At 34.4% G+C, this 22,572-nt stretch overlaps 2 protein-coding genes, 1 long non-coding RNA gene and 1 pseudogene across 3 annotated transcripts; 2 read left to right on the top strand and 2 right to left on the bottom strand.

Moving 5' to 3' along the window:
- On the top strand, positions 1-2,406 carry LOC113735680 (uncharacterized). Its single transcript, XM_027262672.2, has 4 exons — positions 1-289; positions 364-1,815; positions 1,919-2,123; positions 2,229-2,406. Exons 1-4 carry the CDS (start codon positions 1-3, stop codon positions 2,404-2,406), a joined length of 2,124 nt encoding a protein of 707 aa, XP_027118473.2.
- A 91-nt stretch (positions 2,407-2,497) lies between these two features.
- Positions 2,498-2,973, top strand: LOC140038068 (uncharacterized). Its single transcript, XR_011841877.1, has 2 exons — positions 2,498-2,600; positions 2,705-2,973. It is a non-coding gene; the product is annotated as an uncharacterized lncRNA (long non-coding RNA).
- Positions 2,974-11,969: 8,996 nt separating this feature from the next.
- LOC113735679 (auxin response factor 2A-like) lies at positions 11,970-22,572 on the bottom strand (annotated as a pseudogene).
- Positions 13,414-15,112, bottom strand: LOC140038164 (uncharacterized). Its single transcript, XM_072083257.1, has 6 exons — positions 15,065-15,112; positions 14,869-14,964; positions 14,486-14,791; positions 14,318-14,401; positions 14,081-14,212; positions 13,414-13,632 (listed from the first exon to the last, which is right to left on the bottom strand). The coding sequence occupies exons 1-6, from the start codon at positions 15,110-15,112 to the stop codon at positions 13,414-13,416; spliced, it is 885 nt and encodes a 294-aa protein (XP_071939358.1).

The raw sequence follows: 22,572 nt of genomic DNA, 5'->3' as shown, positions 1-22,572 counted from the left end.
ATGGAGGTTGGTAGCGGTAGTAACTCACAATGTTCACCGGGGGGACCATTCAATAGTGAGGGATCTGCAAGTCAGCCCCAAGGTCATAGGCAAAAGACAGATATAGCATGGGGATATGTTTCTGAGGGCAGAAATGCACAAGGAAGAAAAACCATGACATGCACTTATTGTTTTAAAGTGTTTCATGGGGGTGGCATCCACCGAATGAAGCAACACTTGGCAAGAGTAACGGGCAGTGTTACTTCATGTCCAAATGTTGATCCAGCAGTGAGGCTTGCAATATTAACATGTTTGCAAGAGAATGATAAAAAATCTAAAGAAAAAAGAGGAGATTTTGGGTTGAAAGTCCTTTTGGTCAACCAGTGCACGAATTTGTCGGTGATGAAGTGCAAGAGGTTCCACCTCCTCGAATAAGGGAAATTTCAATGAATGAGGCTGGTACATCATTAGGTAAAGGAAAGAGAAAAACCACTGCCCCTACAGGTATTCGTGCTTTCTTTAAGGGTGGACGTGATAGTGCTCAACCTACTATCAAAGTTTGTTTGCAAAGTAAGGATAAATGGCAAAATACTGATATGGCCATTGCTCTTTGGTTCTATGATGCATGTATTCCCATTAATGCTGTTAATTCTCCATTTTTTCAAAAAGCTATCGATCAAATTGCATCAATGGGTCATGGTTATAAAGCTCCATCTTATCATTCTTTGCGAGTCACTTTGTTGCGAGTTGCTAAGAAAGATGTGCAGTTAGTTGTTGATTCATTTCGAAATACTTGGGCTGAAACTGGATGCACTATAATGGGTGATGGATGGAAAGATAGTAGACAAAGACCATTGATTAATTTTCTGGTTTATTGTCCTAAGGGTATATCTTTTATCAAGTCTATAGATGCATCGGACATTGTGACAAATGCAGAAAATTTGTGCAATCTATTTGTTGAAATTGTTGAAATGGTTGGTTCAAAAAATGTGGTGCATTTAGTCACTGATAATGCTAGCAATTATAAGGCTGCTGGAGCTTTATTAAATGAAAGATATCCAACTATTTGCTGGTCTCCAGGTGCTGCCCATTGTATCAATTTGATTTTGAAGGATATTGGTGAAATGGGTACTGTTAAATCTCTAGTGGCTCTTGCTACTACAGTAACTGTTTTTGTGTATAATCATAAATATGTTCTAAATTGGCTGAGAAAAACTAATGGGTGGAGGGAGATTATTCGTCCGGGGGAGACTCGATTTGCCACCACTTTTATTGCACTAAAGAGCTTACATGATCACAAAGACAGCTTACAAGCTTTAGTCACTAGCGGAGATTACAAAAAGTTCTTGAAAATGAACAAAGGAAAAGAGGTCAAACAAATTGTTTTGGATGATAGATTTTGGAATAATTGTTTGATTACGGTGAGAATAATGGGTCCTATTATTCGGTTGTTGAGAGTTTGTGACACTGATGAAAGGCCTTCTTTGGGGTATGTGTATGAAGGTATGTTTAGAGCAATTACTGGAATCAAGAAGTTGTTCAGGAGTAGTGAAAGACTATATAAGCCTTACATTGATATCATCAATGACCGATGGGATAGGATGTTGAGGAAAAATTTGCATGCTACGGCATATTTTTTAAATCCCGCTTTTCAATATGACACTGCCACATTCTCTACACATCCAGAAATTACAAATGGTTTGTTGGATTACATAGAATCAAAGGTGGATTGGTGTAGTGTGGAAAATTTAACAAGAGAAATTGGAATGTATCGAGAGCGGGAGAGAAGTTTTGGCAGAAAACTTGCTATTCTTACTAGCAAGAAAGATAGACCAGGTAATTTATATTTTTCTAGCATTTGAATCTCTCTAATATATATATATATATATATATCTAATTTATAAATATTTTGTTTATATTTAAATTTTGAATATGACAGAGAATTGGTGGAAGCTCTTTGGTTGTGATGCTCCCAACTTACAAAAACTTGCAATTCGGGTTTTGAGTCAAACAGCTTCTTCTTCAGGATGTGAGCGTAATTGGAGTGTTTTTGAACGTATTCATACTAAGAAAAGGAATAGGTTGGAGCATCAAAGGCTCAATGATCTTGTATATGTGCATTACAATTTGTGTTTGCAGTATAGGTATATGTAAATGGTTTATTTTTATAAATGACATTTCATTCCTTTTAAGAAAATATTTTAGTACTAACTAAGTGTATATGTTGTGTGTATATATATATGTTGTAGGCATAATCAGCAAAAGAGATCGTATGATCCCGTTGATTATGAGTCAATTGATAAAACAGAATTTTGGGTGGTTGAAGAAGAACAAGAAGGGGAGCTTGATTATGAGGAGTTAGAGGAAGAGCTTGAAGAACTTCCAATTCATGGTCAATGTTCAAATTCTGAACAACTTGAAGATTAGTTTGACATAAATCATTAGTTTGATGCAAAAATAAAGCTAGTATGATATGATATTCAATTGTTGAATATGTATATAATTAAATATGTTGATTTTTTAGATAATGAAGATGAAGCAGAAGATGTTGATTTAGAAACATTTCAGCGTCGAAACTTTTTTAATGATGAAGATGATAATTGGCATTAAATGTTCAAATGGTAATTGGTATAGAATTATTTGTACTCTTTTATTTTTATTTTTAAGATTTGTATCAGTTGGTGTGATGAAACTAATATGATTTTATACTTTTATCACTTGTCAGTGATTCATATAATAGTCTTGGATGATGATGATGACTTGTCAAGATGGCTTTTTTTGAAGCTTTGTTGTCCCAGAATTATGAAGAAGATTATAGAAGCTTCAGAAATTGGACTCGTTTGGACCTTTTGATTGTTTTCTAGACTTGTATTGTTTTTTGTTAATTTTAATATTTAGACAATTGGACATGTAAGTTTCATAACTATGTTAATTGTGTGTGTTAATTGTTGGATATTGCTCTTATATTTATTGTGGTTCAGCATTTATATCTTATTCTATGCATAGGTGTGTGTGTCTATATATATATATATATATATATATATATATATATATATATTTATTTATTTATTTATTTATTGAACCCCGATTGAACCGATCCGACTGGTTGAACCTCGACCCTTTCACCTCACCGGTTTGATTGACGGTCCGGGTTTGAAAACATTGATTAGAACAAGGCTGGACGTTAGCCCAAAGGTGAGAAGACACAGTAGTGTGTTTTTTACTTTTATTTTTCCAACACTGGATTCTGGATGACTTTTTCTAACATGAACTATGTCATCCAGTGGAGCTATTGCAATGCACAAAAATAGATGGCCTCATTTGTAAATAGCATAGGAAAAGTGAAGCCATTAAAAGACACTGAGCCAATGCAGTGCTAAATAAAGTAACGGACACAGAATAGATGGGTAAAATACCACAATGGAATATACTCCTTGAGGAGTAAAACCATATTGTACTAAATGTGGCATGATAACAGCAGAAGGACCACTACTACAAGCACTGGGGCATGCAGGTGCACCGATGGACATATAGTCCATTGAGTCTTGAACAAGAAGACTATCATGATGAGAAATATGATCCTAACTACTCCGTAGCTTGATATTTCCCTCAGGAGAACCAGGAAAAAAGACACCAGTTTCTATGCAACCAAACGGCATCTCATGAACATAAGAGTGCGAGGATTTCTCTTTCTTTTGTTTTTTTCCCCGGCTTCATGCCTCCGACGTGAAAGTGCAGCCTTCTCATTCTGTGGCATTTCAGCATACCGTTTCCGACGAATAGCATTTCTATCCATTTGACTTAAATAACTAAGAACCACCAATGCCAAAAAATCAACGAACGGCAGTTTACAACAGACAAAAAAAAACTATAATAAAATCACTGCAAAGAAGGAAAAAAAAACATGTACCGACTGCGAAAAAGAACAACACAACATATACGATACAAGGAAATAAAAAAAAACATGCATTCATTCCAGCTTTACTGTAAAAAACTAAGAAGGCAAAAGAACAAAGAATAATTTTTTCATAACAAATACGATACAAGGGAAAAAAAATGCATTCATTCCAGCTTTACTGCAAAAAACTAAGAAGGAAAAAGACCAAAGGGAATTTTTTTTAAAAATATCCATGCACGGCAACTATTACACGTGAGCTAATAACTATTACACAGATGAGATGCTTCTATATGAAGCAAGAATGGAAGAGCAAAAATGGCAACTAACCAAAGGATGTACAACAGAAGGAATAAGCAAAGAAGACAAAAAAAAAATAAGCATCTGACCTGCAACAGAATTCCTGTCCCAACACATGACAAAGAATCAGCTCCAAAAAAGGATCCTCTCAAGTAGCAAAGGCCGGCAAATTCTACAGAGAAAAGCCCATCACACGGATGTAAGACAGGCAATCAGAAGAATAGAAACAAAACCTAAAAATAGAAACAAAAAAGCAGGAAGTTTAAAATGAGCTCACCACAAGTCCCAAAGCATATACCCAGTAGCATTTACAAAGAAATGGAAGAAATACTTGAAGTTAGTTTACAAGAAAAAGACTGTGGTACAACAATGCATAGATAACAAGAGCCCAGAACATATAAATCTGTAACAGGAAACTGACCAAGGGTGAGGAAGACAAGATGAAGAGAAAAGAGGCCTTGAAAAGAAGAGAGTACGAGGCAAAAGAGCAAATGAAACGAAGAGGAGAAATAGTACAATGTAGATTAAAAGCTAGCCCGCTATCGGTAGCAAGGCAAGATAAAAAAGGAAAAAAAAAACACTAAACACACTAGGAATCATCATAATGTCTGCAAAATCCAGGACGCAAGACATCGTTTGAGCTCCTAACATCGTACGAACAAGAAGGAAAATCAGCAGCAAAGTCAAAGGAGGAAGCACAGTTTTAAAACTTCTACAGTAGGCCGGAAACTTTTTGACATCTATAACCCAAGAACAGAACTTATTCAACTCGTAAAAAAAGAACATAAATAAACATGCCAACCAAGGGCAAATAAGTTACCGATGACCCATCACATTCAGCCCAATAACCACTCCAATTTTCATGACAATTCATCACCAAAAGCCTGACATTAGGTAACGTGGAAAAGAGGAAAAAAGCAAGCCCAATCACAGATTGTTTGAACAAAAAGAACAATTACTATTATTATAATGATTACTCTCTTCAGTGGATTGCATGCAAGCAAAAATACTCGGCAGCTCACAAACGCACTTGGCAGCCCAACTTATCCTGTCGAGTGCATAGCTCATGAAGAACGACAACTTTTCAGCGAATCAAGAAGCAATACGTCAGCAGCAACCACACATCTTCGGACAAGTTCCTAAGCACTTAGTCTATATGTGGTTAAATGAACTGGGATTGGTCCCTATCTTGACCTGTAAGCCCTTTGCACCTTTGCCAACAAGGGTATAGCCTTGAATTCGATTGAAAACAAGCAACTGCCGTATGACAAATAATTTTTATTTGATCCTTATGTATCTAATAGAAGTATTATCATTACGTTTTTGATGTTGTTGCGTGTCCTCAAGTATATAGAATAATTTTTTTAACATTTTTTGTTGGCATGTTAAATCAAGGCTCAAAATTAAAAATTTTCATCTTATTATTTACTAGTGTTTTAGTCAAATTAGGGTTTTAGTAATTCTATTGGAATCAAGTTATTGTAGTTTTATTATTTAAGAATTAGTATCTTATTAGGAAATTTCTTATGATTATAAGACTTGCTTATCAAGTCATCTAGTTTATAAATAGGGGGTCATATTATTGTGTTTAGTTGAAAAGAGTGAAAGACTTGAGAGCCTTGTTATTATAGTGCGTGATTAACTTATTATTGTTGATATTTATGCCTCTTCTCCCACATTTTTATAGGTGTTAAATTGACTCCCCATATACATTGATTTTACGAATATATCTCCTGTATATCTCCCATATAATTTTGTTAGAATTTTGTGGATTCTACATTTTTTTCAGTATAGATGAGAGAAATCGAACTCAAAACTTTTTACTTACACTCCCTCCGTACCACTCAATCCATCTCCCCTCATGTTTATATAATAACTTATTGACTTGGTTACATTGAATTATCTTATATAATATATGTGTGTGTGTGTGTGTGTGTTTTTCTTGTTTTGATCAATAAATCAAATATTGTTGGTTTTTGACCAAAATAAATCATATAAATAACAATAATTTCTTTAACAAAATTTAACAAAGAAATTAATAAAAATTTCATACCTCAATATTACATTAAAAAATGCAAATAATTTATACCATAAAAAGTTAATTTGGCATGGGCTGAGGCATGGACTAGATTGGTCTCTTTGAAACGATTCGCACCCCTACGGAGTATCTTCTGGTGTAGTAGATTTCAGCACATCACCTCTAGGATATAACAGCTCACCCTATCTCACTGTAGTCTACTCCAATTTACACTATTGGAGTAAGATGGAAACCTCACACAACACTGTTCTTTGCTCTATAATATCCAATTATAGTGAGAGAAAGAAAAGTAGAAAATAGTTTAGAGATGGCTAAGTATATATTAGGTTTGGTTGATAGATACCTTTATTTGTAGGTTCAGAAATTATGAGTACTAAAATATTAACATTAAGAGGAATAAACACCTCATATTTTAGCTACTAATTGAAATGTCTAGATTTATTGTATAACGGTAAAAAATTAACTAAATAAATTCATAAACCTAATCATTACATAGGTCACACAATTCAAGACATAAATCTTATTTTAAAGACGTAAGTTACACTTTTAAATGGTTTTATTGGTAGTTGAAAATTCATTTAACATTGTAATTTATTGTGTTTGAATTCAAAATAAATATGTGATATTTTTTATTAAAATATCCAACAAATATAATATGGATAAAAATCAAAATTTTTTTGATAGAAAAAGCCTATCATATTAATGGATTAGTGAGTCAATATAAAGAGCGGACAGAACAAAACGTGGGGAAGAATCCCCCGGATGATAGAATCATCAACCGAACCAAGATACTCTGCCTTCTCATGGGCAACAAAATTAATACCACCATGCACCCAACTAACTTTCCGATTGGAAAAATTTCGCAATGCATTTGTTACATCAGCAATTAAAACTTCTATAGCTTTTGGCCATTAATTGTCTTATGCTTAGATTTAATATTTACTTTTATCAGTTCTTTTCAGCTTATACACTATATTCAACAGACAGGTCTTTTTGAAATCAATTATAAACCAAACGAATAACGAATCACAGAGAAGATTGACTTCGTTGAAAATATTTGTATTGCTTAATTAAGCTTAGGATTAATTCCACTTTGCACCCTTTAACTTTGGCTTGACTCTTACTTACATCCTTAAACTTTCAAAGTGGGAATATTTAACTCCCTAAACTATAAAATCCGTCTCACTTGAGTAGAATCCTTGATGGAATATACAAAACTAACAAAATAATTGGCATATTTCATTAACTTGTTATTGTAACTTAAAAAAATCAAATTTATTAGGGACATAAATGTAAATTTAGAGATTCCAAAGAATATTCCCTTAAAATTTTTGAAATTAAGTAACTTTTCTAATGGGTTATTATCACTTTACCCCTTTAAACTATATCATTACTATCAATTTACTCCCATCATGTTATCTTTTAGTCATTTTACTTCATAGGTAATTCAATTCAGCATGTTAATAAATTTTTAACAAAAATACTCTTTTATTTTATAGTATTACTACATTGTTATTATCACTTTATCCCTTTAAATTATAGTGATACAATCACTTTACTCTCTAATATTATTTTCTAGATATTTTACTCTATCGTTAATCTAGAAAGTATGTTCAAAATTTTTTAAAATGTATTTACCCTTTGATATATAATTTAAAATAAAAAAGTTGGAATAATTATTTTTCCTTTTTTTTCACTCTAAGATTCCAAAAACATAAAAATAAAAGAGTTTTCTCAAATTTCTTTTTTTCACACTTATTAATACTTTGAAAAGAAAAGGAGATAGGATAGAAGGAAACAGAAAATTAGATTTTATAAAGAAAGAAACTAAGGAAAAATCTAATATTATTGTATTGCTTTAATGTTCTCGAGATTTTGATTGGAATTGGATAGTAAATAGAAAAATAAAGTAATTTTAAAATAATAAAAATATTGAATTCTTTCTTATTTGTATTTTTTTTTAAAAAAAAGGATTGAGCTCTCTCTCTCTCTTTCTCCTCCCTTATTCTTCTATATATTTTTCAATATTAATGAGATTGTCAAAAGGAAAGAAATTAATTTTTTGACTTTTTTTTTGTACTGAAAAGGAGAAGAACCACTCTAAATTTTTTATTGTTTTTAGGGTTAATCACATTTAATCCCCTTAAGGTATATCCCATTTCTCAGTTTACCCCCTAACCTTTAATTTTGCTCACTTAACTCCCTATAGGACAAAATTGCCCTTGCATAATTTTGACTTTTTATTTACCTTGTTTTCCTTTCTTTTATTTCTTTTTCTCTTTCTTCTTTATTTAATTCTTTCTCTTTCCCACAAAAATCTTCACCTTAATGATTGAAATTAAAAAAGAGGAATTGCAGAGATCTCTCTTCTCCTTAAATGATTAAAAAAATATTCAAATCACTTTCTTAAAATACAATTTTTTTAGCATTTCAATTCTTTTAATTTTGGGTTTTCCTCTTTCCTTTTTAATTTTTCATTTTATTCCCAAAAAAATATCTTAAGATGAAATTGTGACCTGATTAATAATCATCAATTGAAATTTGTGACATGTGGCATCATACAAAAAATCAAAATTAGTTTTTAATGCCTTTTAAACCTTCACCCAGAAATATGCAATTACAAACTCAAAACAAAAATATTCGTTGAAATGGAATTTTCTATTGGGAAGGATGAAAGAGAGAAGAAAAAGAAAAAGAAATAAAAGAAAGGAAAACAATTTCATCTTATGATATTTTCTTAAGAATAAAATGAAAAACTAGAAAGGAAAGAGGAAAATCCTAAATTAAAAGAATTGAAATGCTTGAAATTTGTGACACATGGCATCATACAAAAAATCAAAATTAGTTTTTAATGCCTTTTAAACCTTCACCCAGAAATATGCAATTACAAACTCAAAACAAAAATATTCGTTGAAATGGAATTTTCTATTGGGAAGGATGAAAGAGAGAAGAAAAAGAAAAAGAAATAAAAGAAAGGAAAACAATTTCATCTTATGATATTTTCTTAAGAATAAAATGAGAAACTAAAACGGAAAGAGGAAAACCCAAAATTAAAAGAATTGAAATGCTAAAAAAATTGTATTTTAAGAAAGTGATTTGAATATTTTTTTAATCATTTAAGGAGAAGAGAGATCTCTGCAATTCCTCTTTTTTAATTTCAATCATTAAGGTGAAGATTTTTGTGGGAAAGAGAAAGAATTAAATAAAGAAGAAAGAGAAAAAGAAATAAAAGAAAGGAAAACAAGGTAAATGAAAAGTCAAAATTATGCAAGGGCAATTTTGTCCTATAGGGAGTTAAGTGAGCAAATTAAAGGTTAGGGGGTAAACTGAGAGATGGGATATACCTTAAGGGGATTAAATGTGATTAACCCTTATTTTTATTATACAAAATAGAGGGTACTATTTTCTAAAATTTTTTAACTTGCTAAATTGGTTTAATAGTGGGATAAATTGCCTAAAAGTAAATCTAAGGAGTAAATTGATAATGAGATTATAGTTTATGGGGGTAAAATAGTAATAATTTTAAAGGTTAAACATATTTTATCACTTGAATTAATAAACTTTGTTAAGTTTGACACTTAGTCTTGGGGATAAAATGATCATAAAATAACGTTAAGGAGAAAAATTGATAGTGACACCAAATATTAAGAAGGTAAAGTGATAATAACTCTTTTCTATTTCCTTGTTTTCTTTCCCTTTCTTCCTTCTTCATTTTTTCCTTTCCTTTTCTTCCTGTTTTCCAAATCCAGATCTACCTTCAAATCAACCAGCACCTGTTCTTCCCCTTGGTACCCTCAATTTTCAATTTTCGGCTTTATTAGTTCTAAGGCTCAGCATCGACAGCCTGACCAGGATATCCACCCTAGCCGCCGCCACCACTTCCTCCCTAGTTAGCCACGACCAGGATACCAACCTCCTCCAAGGTTCCCTACTTGGTCTCCTCCTCCAGGATCCCCATAGTCGGGAGGAGTCACAAAGTGTCTTGGCTGCATTGAGGATAATAAAGCATACACGTTCATTGATGTAATCTGGGAATGACCTTGTCAAATAAACTCATCTGGGCCCAGGGATCATAAAATTTGAAATTCTAGATTTTGTACTAATGTGTTGCATGTGTTTTGTTTTAAAGAATACCAAATCGATAACATTATATTCAGGTCAAAAATTTGTCTTTTGACGTGTAAGTCCAAATCGGTGATTTTTTAGATGTCCCTGAATTATTTAAACACTACCTATTAATAGGTAACTTAATCCCAATCAGAGTTAGTAACTATCACAACCCAAGTCCCATGCCAGTAAAGGGCTGTACACTTAAATGAAAACCTTGTGGAAGGTGTATTTAAACTTTAAACTAAAGTAGGCCTTAGCATTGTTTCTTAACAATCCAAAGGTTGACATGTACAAATAAATTTAGTACATAATTGCAAATTTGAAATTTTATGGTCCTGAATTTAGGTTAATATATGTCAGAGAATAAATGTCTTACGGTTGTTAACTGATGTGGGAGTCTCAGCCAATTCCCTAGCAGCCACCTGTGAGGAAATTGTTAGAACTACAGCCAAGGAGATGCAAAAGAAAAGAAGTGCCTTGGAACCCATTTTTGCTCGAGGAAAATTTATGTATTGAAAACTGACTTTGTGAAGGATGAGGGATGAGAAAGCTGGTAATAGATTGATCTCTATATATAGAAAAATCTATGCCGCTTTCCCGTCAAAAGGGTCGGCTGGGGAGCACACGGGATCCTCAGTGTCACTTTTCCTATGGCAATTCAGTGCCACTTCTATATTTATGCCAAGTGCCCTATTTATTTAATTTGTCATGTGTTGTTTATTTAAATTTCTTCTACCATCACGTGATAAGTGGATAGGCACTGGATTTGGCACCGAGTAGTGGCATAGAGGATTCCAACTGGGGAGTGAGCCCACGATGTAGTTGGCCGTTGAAGATACTATTGCTGTAATTGATGCAATTAAAGTCCACATTAGCATAAATTGCAGCCCCTTTACGGGAAGTAAGAGAAATAGAGATGGATACAAAGAGCATTTGCTCTACTTTCTTGCAAGGCTGAAGGGATAGAACTTGAGCATTATGAAGACAAATAAGATCCATGTGTTATATCCATCAATATGTCCTTAATCTAATTTATTCACTGAATTTGAAGTTAAAGATATAAGCCTATGATCTCTAAATAAGTAGACATATACATAAGTAAAATTCTGCATCGAAAGAATAACATAGTTGGCTAAAAGTTGAATTTGAAATTAGCTACTATGACCCACAACCTCCTGTGAACATAAGCAAAATAAGCCACAACCTCCTATTTATCGAGAAATCTTTATCCCCTTGTGTCTTCCTTCAAGCATGAACATTGGCTTCAGATGTCAACATTTTTTTGTTCCAAACTAAATCACATCATTATAAAAAAAAAATAAGGTCAAGAATTAAAGCTAGAATCTCTACTTTATAGCTACAAATCTTCCATAAGATGTCCCTCGAAAGGTGCGAAATATTGGAGAGGAAATCAAGTTATGCAAGTTGTAGCAACCATTGTTGACTGGAATTTCTTCGAAAATCCCTCAAATTTCTGGCTGAATTCTGGAAGGGATCCTGCCCTATTTCACCAAAACTTTCTACCTCAAATCCCTTCAGGAATCCCTCCAAAATTCCGGCTGGATTCTTGAATCAGAACAATAAAAGCAAAAACCTACCTTCCCTGGTAAGAACAGAAGAATCAGGAGATTATGGCAAAATGTTTGGTCAAGACCTTTATAGCCTAGGCACCGGAAGAGGATTAAGCGCAGGTTCAATTTTCCAGGGTGAAACCCTATCAGGCCGAAGAATAGTTGAAGTTTCATCCCATCTCACCTTAAAGAAAAGGTTACCATTTCAGCTCCATCACAAAAAACAAAAATGAGACAAAATGAAGTTCAAAGATACTACCTTCAGGCACCTCCACTTTGATTCTGGCCACCTTTTTGGATCAGCTTCTTCAGTACCAACAATAGCTCCAGTAAATCTCTGCTCTGGAGCCTGAGCCTCTTCACCTTCAAATCGTATTTTAAACCTCATTCCAATGGAGTAGCTGTTTTTCACAGACTTCATATACTGGTCAAAAGGAACAATAAACTCAGAGGGGCTCGTCCTGTAGACGACAAATAGAGAAGGAAAACCAGTCAGATTCTCAAGCAAATGCAATTCCACTAGCATCCAAAACCATTCATCAATCATGTTGCTTTAACATATAAAGGTGCATGTTGTGAAACATTCTAATCTTTGGCTTTGTCAGTAGACAACTTGAAACAGAGAGTGATACAAGTAACATGCCTAGGTTTATAATAAACTGTAAGCATTGTTTTAGTTTGAATGGCATGCCAAGCTTTTGCAAGCACACCAAGATGCATGCTGAGACTGGACATGACTGACGATGGAGCATTTCCTTGCTGTCTCTTGGTTCGTCTCACCCCAACGCGGAGCTCCCCATTTTCACCTCTAAATATGCAATATTAATCAATTTGAAAAAAAATAATTCTTGTGTAGAGGACGATAAGAATTTTGGGATGATAGCAAACCTGAGAAATATGAAGACATCCCCTGCAACAAGCCTTTTTGAACTAGCAAAAACACTCCCAACTGCTCTGAAGGTGGTGGCTTCGTGGTTGACCTGGAAATCAACAGAAAATGCTTTTCTAATCTGATGTAATACAACACGGTAAAATGGTCTACAGTCCAAAATGTGCCAAGTTTCTACCACTACAAGAAAACCGACTTTTCACGACGCCAAAATTGTGCTGCAAAAAGTCAAAAAACCGCCGCGAAAACCTTTTTGCGGCACAAATGCGACAGAATTAAATTGTGTCACAAAAGTAGCCGTTACAAAAGAAAACGACACAATTTTTCAATATGTCGCATGCATTTGCATCGCTCTTTGCAACGCCAATTTGAGTGTCACCACTCTACTTGCGGCACAAAAAATGTGCTACAAAATGTCCACAATATCATGCGACAAAAACTTGCGTCACAAAAAAGTCACCAATATAAAGACCAGAAATCAATTTTTTCATGGTACAATAATTATCATGCTCAAATATCCTAAAATCGAATATTATAACAAAATATAGTTCCACAATACACTAGAATAAAGTATCATACATTGTTTTAGTCAGATTCTACAAACTTTATCATTTAATATTGTTCGCTCCAATTACAAGATTTTCATATATTCCAAAATGTGCTTGTTTTCAAAAGTACAACACTTCATCATACATCTCTCAAAAACATCTTCATATCTCCCAATCCGCGTGCTTCCAATGTACCATCCATCCCCATTTGAACCAAACTTTTTCACCTGTATGCATCCCCAGTGGTCCAACTTCACATTTAACATCAAGTCCAGGGCTGCAAAGTATATTCTATTAGTCCCCTGCTCATATAACCCCAGCCCATTAAGCATGAAGAAAACGTTAATATAGCAATAGATACTAAAACAGAATTTGTAATTCAACCTTTTCACAGGCATTGAAAATTAAGACCACTTCTACTACATTATGTCCCATAAATAGCTGGCTAAATCTTAACAAAAATAGCTCGTCTTCCCAATCATACAAATACTCAATGGAAAACTTGACAGAATAGAGTTATTTCCAGAAACTTTTCCAGTACCTCAAGCAAGTCGTTTGCAAGTAGTCCTACTCCTTTTCTTCTTTGTATGGTGGTTCTGGTATAACAAAAGACTAGTCAATTAAATATCAACAAGGAGCTCATGCACAAATAGTCATCAACAAGAAAGTCATGCACAATGCAATATCAACAAGGAACTCAACAAAATTGGTCTTCTATAAAAGGAACAACTCAAAGTACGCATATTATACCTCAAGAATATCAGCCATTGAAGAAACTTTTTTATTCATTTCACACTTGTTTATTTCAGCATCATTTGTTCCAACTTCCTTGTACATTTCAGCATCATTTGTTCCAACTTCCCTGTTCATTCTATCACCAACCTGTTACATTATCAACAAAGTGTGAAGAAAAGAAAATCAGGCCATAGCTGCTAATATTTCAGAGAGTTTGAACACAAAATCGAATTGTATGAATTAATATACAACCTCTAATGAGTCCGAAATTTGAGATTGTTTTGCTGCATTCATTTCTCTTCTTTGGAGTGATGCCAAGTCACATGTTGATGCCCCCTGGAAGAACAAAGATAAACAGTAACTAAAGCAATAAAAAAAATTAGAAAAATTATAATATTTAACCAAATAGTTATCCCAAACCATTCTTGCTTCAAATTGAGCAATCAACTCCTTCTTAAAATCTGCCAATTTCGAATTCATTTCTTCTCGTAGTTCACCACGTATGATTTCCACTTTCTCATTCACTGCATCCTCAAATGCTTTCTTTTGTCTAGCATTCATGTTATCCGATATCCTATACACGTCTTTTGGAGTCGCACCTACCCCATAAGTTCGAAGACGACCTGGTTTTTCAGGTCCAAGAATATTTTCATAGAGTATATCTTTCACAAAATTATCATCCTTGGATGTCTCTGGCAGTTTTTGTATTTCCTCATTCATAGTTGCCTAAATTGAAAAACAGATAGAAGAAAGAATTATTTATGAAGTAAAACCAATAAAAAGTGACTAAAAGCTATTCTTACAATTGTTTGTGAAGTCAACTCATCCATTTGTTTTCCTTGTCTTGAATGAATAAAAACGTCTAGTTTCGAAGGCTCTTTTCCAATTTTAATCCGGAGCTGCCACATATTCAATGTACAAACTAAAGTGTTAATATTTCTAAATAAGACTATTTTCCAAAAAAATTGCTAGAAACATAAGCATTAGAATTTAATATACCTCTTCCCTAAGGTTCACATGATCTTTTCGCCCTGTTCGATGTGGCATCTTTTGTTTTTTTTTTTATTCTTGCCATTAATCTTGCTTTGCTTCTAATTATGTACAAAACAGAAAAAGGTAGTTAACAACACATCAAAATCATAATACCACTAGAATTTAATTCAAAAGCAAAAGAGATGTGATAATAAATACATGCCTTGATATCTTCTGAGCTCCAATAGTCAACCAAAATAGGCCATTGATCCTCCTCAACTCTTGCAGGACAGTGTGCTAATAGCCATGACTTGTGCCTCCTATAAGGAGTGAAATACATGCTCTTGACTTTTGATTTCCAATTTCTCCACAATTTGCTGACCCTCATCATTTGTACTTTCTTGCATGTATCATCAATATTTGTATTTCTCTATCAAAAATTACAAAACAAAAGTTTAAACATTCACAAGCTACAAGATTGTATGAAATAAAAAGAAAAAAATGTTGCTAACTTTGATAGTGAGTCAAAATACCTTAATATCTTCCCAAAATCTCTCCTTAGATCCTTCAGGCATGGCCCTCCAATCTGTGTACGTAAGTGGTAATTTATTACCAGCCTAAAGTAGCATATGCTCCCTATCGAACATCATAATAAACATCAATGTACCAAGAACATTGCATAAAACCCAAAACATGTTTTGACAGTCCATGGAAACAAAAAAAAAGAAAAAAAGAAAGAAAGATAAAAATGGTTCAATATTATAAATAACTAAAGTTATGTTTGAGTTAGTTCTTAGAATCCATTATTAATAAATTCATTTTTTTTTACATTTCTACAAAATACTCTTGGGCTTTTAAATTTTTGCCATATGCTTGTGATAGTAAAAGCTAAAAACTATTAAGAACACCGGACTGTTAATTCAGCTGCTATAAAATAGACGTGTACACCTAAAAGAAATGAAAGTACACAATAATCTCATTATTCATAATGATAGTTCCCAAAAGCATGGAGAAAGCTATGCCTCAAAACTAATAGGAAAATTCTATGGTCCATTTAAGTGCCATACTCTTTACTTGCTAAGTCCAGCTGACTCACAAATAAGAGAACTTATTCTTTGATGACAATGAAATAGGATAACAAGAATGGCTATCATGTTCTATCTCTCTCTCATTCTGCTAATTCTAAAATTAGAAAAGTAATAATCTGTTAATTAAAACCTTCACTTACTAAATCCAGTGAGTGAAGTGATTCAGTTGTCCTTAAGTATTAAGTTTTGGTTAAGATGAACTCTATTGATCTATTTTTAGATTATGTATTTGAGTTCATTGTTTGGCCAAGCTATATAATTTGTCTTGTCTTGAAATCAGGCTTAGCATTTAGTCCCTATATATCTTGGCTTGCGCTATCCTCATTTTAGCTTTGTGTATCGGGTTCAAGCACTTGCTAACTTGATAGCTTTAGTAATGTTGGTTAACATCCAATTTTCTTCTTATTGCTTCTTCATCTGTATGGCTTGTAGTTGTCTTACCTTAGTACATATTACCTTTCTACTAATATATGTATTATAAACACAATTTGAGATTTCCTAACAGTCTGAAAGTTTTAGGTTGGTGCTGCTTTTATTATTTCACAACAAAAGGCTTTCTAGAAGATGAACTCCAGCTTGCTTCACATGCATAAAGAAGAAAGGAAAATGCAACTTTAACAAAACAGAACACCTGAAACATGGCAGGGCCTTAGAAATATATTTCTCCAGCATTGTTTGAAATTGGGTAGAACCTTATATTACATACATGTGATGTATACAATAAGGTTCCTAACACTATCAACCAGAATTATAGAAGAAGAGTCATTGAGCAAAGATAAACGACAATAGGTCAAGCAGATCTGACAAGCCAATAAGGTCCAAAAAATATGTGTAAACCAGAATTCGTGCTTAAATTGACACGCTCTTTAGCCAAGTCAATATTTATGTCAACAATGATCTTTTCCCACATATTACAGAGCCAGTTATTACTACATGGTCAAGGAAATATCATAACCAATTATTATTACATGGTCAAGCAAATATCATAATGTAACAATTTACTTTACCCACACAACATACTACTAGAACTGTAGCCAAAATCATAGAGATGTGCATTAAAGTGCAATGCAATCCAAATTTTCAAACTGAAACTCTAGAATTCCACCTTAAATCGCATTAAGTCTCAAATAATTGAAAAAAACTATTAAAATCCATATTCAAAAATCATATAGTCGTTCTCCATCTTAACCAAAAACAAGCATAAATAACTCAAGTTGACCATTACTAATCACTAAATTCCTCTTCTTTTTTGGGAGAACTGATAGTTCTTATTTAAGATCAGGAATACTCCACATAGAATCAACCCATAAAATCAGCAATATTGATAGCAAATACCACAAGTTGAAATGAGTAAAGTGAAAATATCACAAAGAAATTGAGCTTAATTACCTTGTCTTTGAACCAGAAGAGCTCACAGAATTGTTGATTGAGTTGTCTCAATGCTACGATTAGTTGATCGACAGAGAACCAAATCCAACAGAGGATATCCAATTTATTCACCTTTCGAAAAATGACCTAAAACTGAAAAGAAAATTCAGTTTGATATTTCTACTGTAGAGATAAAACTAAGAAACAAACCTAAGAATCAACTAAGAAATAAACACAAAATTGAGATAAAACTATCACAAGGTATAAGCCTCACCATTTTCTTTGACGAATCGCCTTAAGCTATTTCTATTGCAGGAGTAAAGATGAAGGAGGTGGAACTCGATTTTAGAGAGAAAGACAAAAATTAATTGACCAAGAATTAGGAACCGAAGGTATTTCTACTGCTTCATTAGAAATCAAAGGAAATTGAGAGGTGGAAGAGATAGAGAGAGAGGGAGAGAGAGATAGAGAGAAAGAGGTGGAATTAGGTGTTTGCTTTCAGACTTTGGAAAGGATCAAATTTTTGGGTATTTAGATAGTTAGGTGTTTAGTTATATTTAGAATATCGTTCCTTATCCCTTTTTTTGGGCTTTATTTTCTTTTCTTTTTTGGGCTTTATTAAAACTATGTCGTTTTTATGTAAAAATTATGAACCGTTGTGAAATTTGCAGCACAAATTGAAATTTGCTGCTTATTTGCCGCACTTTGTCCTTGTGCCGCAGCAAAAGTGTTGCAAAAAGCCTATTTTCTTGTAGTGTACATTATACCACGAAAGATATGTTTAAACCGCCACTCATTTCCATGCAAATCTTTGGCCACCAGTTCTTGATTAGGAGGGTGTTGAGACATGTCCTGTCATAGACAACCAAATAGATATACGCATTACAACCCCCAATTCCCGGAAAAGTACTAACAAACAATAAAACACTTCAAGCCTTGTAAAAGCACTCACCAGCATGGTTCAAAGTCATGGTCGCGGTCGCGGTCACGGCCCGGAACGTTCTATATCGGTCTCGGCATATCAGTTGCGGTCTCGGTGAGACACAAATTTTAAAGTATTTAATATTCTAAAAATTGTTAATAATATAAAAAAGTATGCTAAATAAAAATAATTAAAAAAATAGCAAAAGAAACGGCCAAGTCAATCCGTCGCAGTATATGTCGGCTGATTTCTCGTCTTGACTCGGGATAACTCGGAGTGAGTCGGTGTGACTCGGCCGAGTCAATCCGTCGCGGTGACGACTCGGCCGATTTCTCGGCGAGTCAAGTATTTCGATATCGTTTCGTCACGGTATCGTATCAGTAGGGGTCGAGACGATAAGGACTCGGCCGGGACTTCGAACCATGCTCACCAGTGGTGGCAGACATTCATCAGCATGTCGTCTCAGCACTGAAAATCCACCATGAGTACTTGTATCAGATGCAGGAAAAGTCTTACAAAAAGAATGCAAATGGAACCTCAACGGAGGGGGTGGCACTGGCTCTTTCTTCGCAGCATTCTCATCTTGCTGCCATTGACCATATAAAAAAAATTGAAAATTCCAAGAAAATAACCAATTCCAAGACAAGGTAAACATGCAATGAACATGGTTCCATATGGAGACTCACATCTGGCTCAGGCATCAGAGTAACTAGCGCAAACACCTCATCAGTGTCAGGTTCAGCCTGCATATGTTCATACATTTTACATCCAGTTATAAACCACACACACAAGTGACAAGTAGAACCTCAAAATTAACAGCTGATGACCTGATGGTCGAACTTGAAATACCTTTAATTGAACATTAATCACACGACAAAGGATCTTCCAAGGCAGATTATAAACAGGCATCGCCTGGTATGCAACCTGATTAGTTGACGCTTCAACCTAAGGAGAGGAACAAAACCCATGACAAGTCGGCCTCCATATACAGCAGTACATTCACCCAAAAAAATACAGAAAGGACAATAAAGTTTCCGAAATATTCCCCCCTTTGAGCTGACACCAAGTATGATACGTAAAAAGTTACCAAAAATTAACAAAAAAAAAATACTATCTTTCAAAGCAGTGAAGCATAATAGGCTTGTAAATGAAGATAGGACATAAAAATGAAGAAACCCAGGAAAATTTTGTATGAATCTGAAAACAAAAATTGCTGATAAAGCATTTAGACAGATAAATGTAAATGCACGAAGACAAAAAAAAATGAAGAAACCCATGAAAAACTTGCATGAATCTGAAAATGAACATTAACGATAAAGCATTTGAATAAAAAAAATTAATTAAGAAAACCTGTTCTATGTGGCCTTGAGGAAAATAGTACACAAGCTCTTTCTGACGAGGCACTGTCACCAACGGCCCAGCACATGCCCACCTCACGATCGTGCCCACCACTGCAGTAGCTATAGCTACACTGCTGCCCCTCTTTTTTCCCTCACTCTGCCTCTCAGCCACACGCTGTGCACAGCCGCAGCCAGACAGCCACGCTGCTTTTGAGCTCAGCCCCCTGCCCACGCCGCCACCAACTCGCTCCCACTTCTCTGCAACAGCCCCTGTGCACCACCAGTCGCCGCCTTCACCATACCCACACTCCACCCACGGTCACGTCTCTCTCTCTCCTTCTCTCTATCACCACGGTGGAGGTACCATTACGCCTATTACCTGCCTGTTTTGAATATCCTTTGCTGGGTTTCCTTATTGGCCTCACTAAAGGACTCCTCTGCTGGAATTTAGTGGCGTCAGTTTCTTGGGTTGTCCGTTTGATTTAACTCCTCCCTGTGAGTACACCAGAGGTACTGATTGCGGTGTTGCTTTAAATTTCTTAATCCTATGTGCTTGACTGCGTATTTGACTTTTGAGTTTTAGTACTTGAATTGTTTCTCGAATTCTAAATGGTGGTTGCTGGAATTGCCTGTTGCTTGGCTCTATTGCTAATTTTGGTCGTTTGAATTGGGTAATTGACTGTCCACTTGGTGACATTTGTTGAGTTTCACTTGCTTAAATTGGTTGAATTCACTACTCTGTTGGGGTCCTTGTGGATATCACTTGAGTTATGTTTTGTTAGTTTCTGTCTTGTGCCCCTTGAAGTGCCGTTAGTTGGGTATTTTTCTGTGCCTGTTTGTTGAATTGGGGGGCTACTGTGCCCTTCCTTTGCTTTTTGGTGATCAGTTGTGTCAAATTGATTTGCTTGGGGTAATCTGCCCATCAATTTTAATTACTCAAGTCTTTGGAGTAGTTGTTGCACATTTGGACTGCTTTGTTTCTACATCTGACTGAATTGGGACCACAAGTACTTATCTATTGGATGAAGGCAAGGCTTCCTTTTTGCTGGTGGGGGCCGCCGCACAATAGTTAGGCATTAGAGAGGATTGCAATTTGATAGGAATGGAAACGGATGCTTTTGAGTAGGACTCCTCCTGCGCATGGCAGGAGCAACTAAGAGTTGTTTTCTTTAACTTTTTGCTGGGATCTCTTTTTTATATTTTTCTTTCCTACGCATGTCAGAGGAGGGCAGCTTAGCCTTTGACTTTTCTTTTCGTCTTTAGTTGCTCTTCCGCAGGAGTAGACAAGGGATGAGTTAAATCCCTTTGTCTAGTCAAGGAACAACGGAAGTTTTGATTTACCTAAAAATTGTGAGATCGATTTAATTTTATCTTTTCTTTTATTTATTGGTATTCGCATATTCTTTAATTTCAGTACTTATGGTTTTTTAATTAATCGGTTGTCTTGGATCCAGATAATTAGTTAATTTGGTAATCTATTATCAATTAGATCATTAAATCCGTAATTGTTTAATTGCCTTGATATAGTGACAACTGACATGATTGGTTTTGTGTCAGGAAAATACGTGGGCTAATCTAAAATAACCCTGGTAGTGTGTTATTTGGTTAGAATAGGGCTCCTCTAAACGTAAGGCAATTGGAGAATTAAATCTTACAGACATACCTAGGATTATTTTCCAATTAGGGCAGTGATTAACGGGCGTACCTTAATCACCGACACAGTAAGGAGAGATTGACTGTCATCGCTTGTTTGACAGTTATAACCTATTTATTAGTAAATAATTGGAATTGGCTTTGCATCGATGATCAATTAGGTGAACCATTGCTGAAGTTATTTCTTGGCTAGATTCTTAATTATCACTCATTTGATTTTAGTAGATTGTTATTTAATTTTTAGTAGCTTCTTAGATTTTCTTTGTTTGTCATCTTCTGCACAAAAACACCCCCCGGTTACTGTAAATTTGAAAAGAAACAGTTATACCCGACCTTGCTTACCACTATTTACAAAATTAACTTTAGTTGAGCAGGTTTTTATTATTGCACAAGCCTGACAACCTGTCAGCCTCTAGGCAAATTCAGCATTTTTACATTCTACTGATTTAGGGCATCTTCAATTATCAGTTTCAACTCCATGGTATAATATAGATATTACCTCTAATAGTTGTACGCACTTACACAACAAATACGGATTGTGAAATTAATTGTATAAGTTTGATATTTTGTAGGTTTTGGGATATAATTTTCACGTTTAGGAAAAAAAAAATATGTTGGTAAGTAATAATGTGATGCCCCTTGTCCCACGTTGGAAGTGGGAGAGGAAAAGGATTGATATTATATAAGATTTGGTCTCATAAGTTACTAGTTATTTGGAATAACCATTTTGGGACAGTGAATTTCGATACAAAAATTATTTGGGCCAACCATGGGCTTGGATGGTGACAAATAACTTACTAGAAGCTAGGTATATTTATGTTTAGAAGTTCTGAAAGCAGAGCAGTTCAGAATCTTGATAATGGTAAACTTTTTTAAATCTTAGTTTTTTTGTCTTAAATTTTTTCAAATAAAGGAAGGATGGAATTTAAGCAGTATAGGGGTTGAAAAGGAATTTGAATTCAAAATCTCTAATTTCTAAACTTTTCACTAAGCAATCGTCAAAACCAAAAAAAAAAAAATAATAATAATAAGTTAAAAAAAAATTGAGCACCTTGTGGTCAATGCTAGGTCCTGTTCGAAGATTTATTCCTTTGGTTTGTCATCATCTCCCTCTATTGAAATCTAAGTACCCTTGGTTGACAATTTGTTTCCCTGAGCAGCCAT

The sequence above is a fragment of the Coffea arabica genome, chromosome 3c (genome assembly GCF_036785885.1).
Source record: "Coffea arabica cultivar ET-39 chromosome 3c, Coffea Arabica ET-39 HiFi, whole genome shotgun sequence".
NCBI classification, from domain to species: domain Eukaryota; kingdom Viridiplantae; phylum Streptophyta; class Magnoliopsida; order Gentianales; family Rubiaceae; genus Coffea; species Coffea arabica.
The sequence above is the reverse complement of the archived record's forward strand: the minus strand, read 5'-3'. Positions and strand labels throughout refer to the sequence as shown.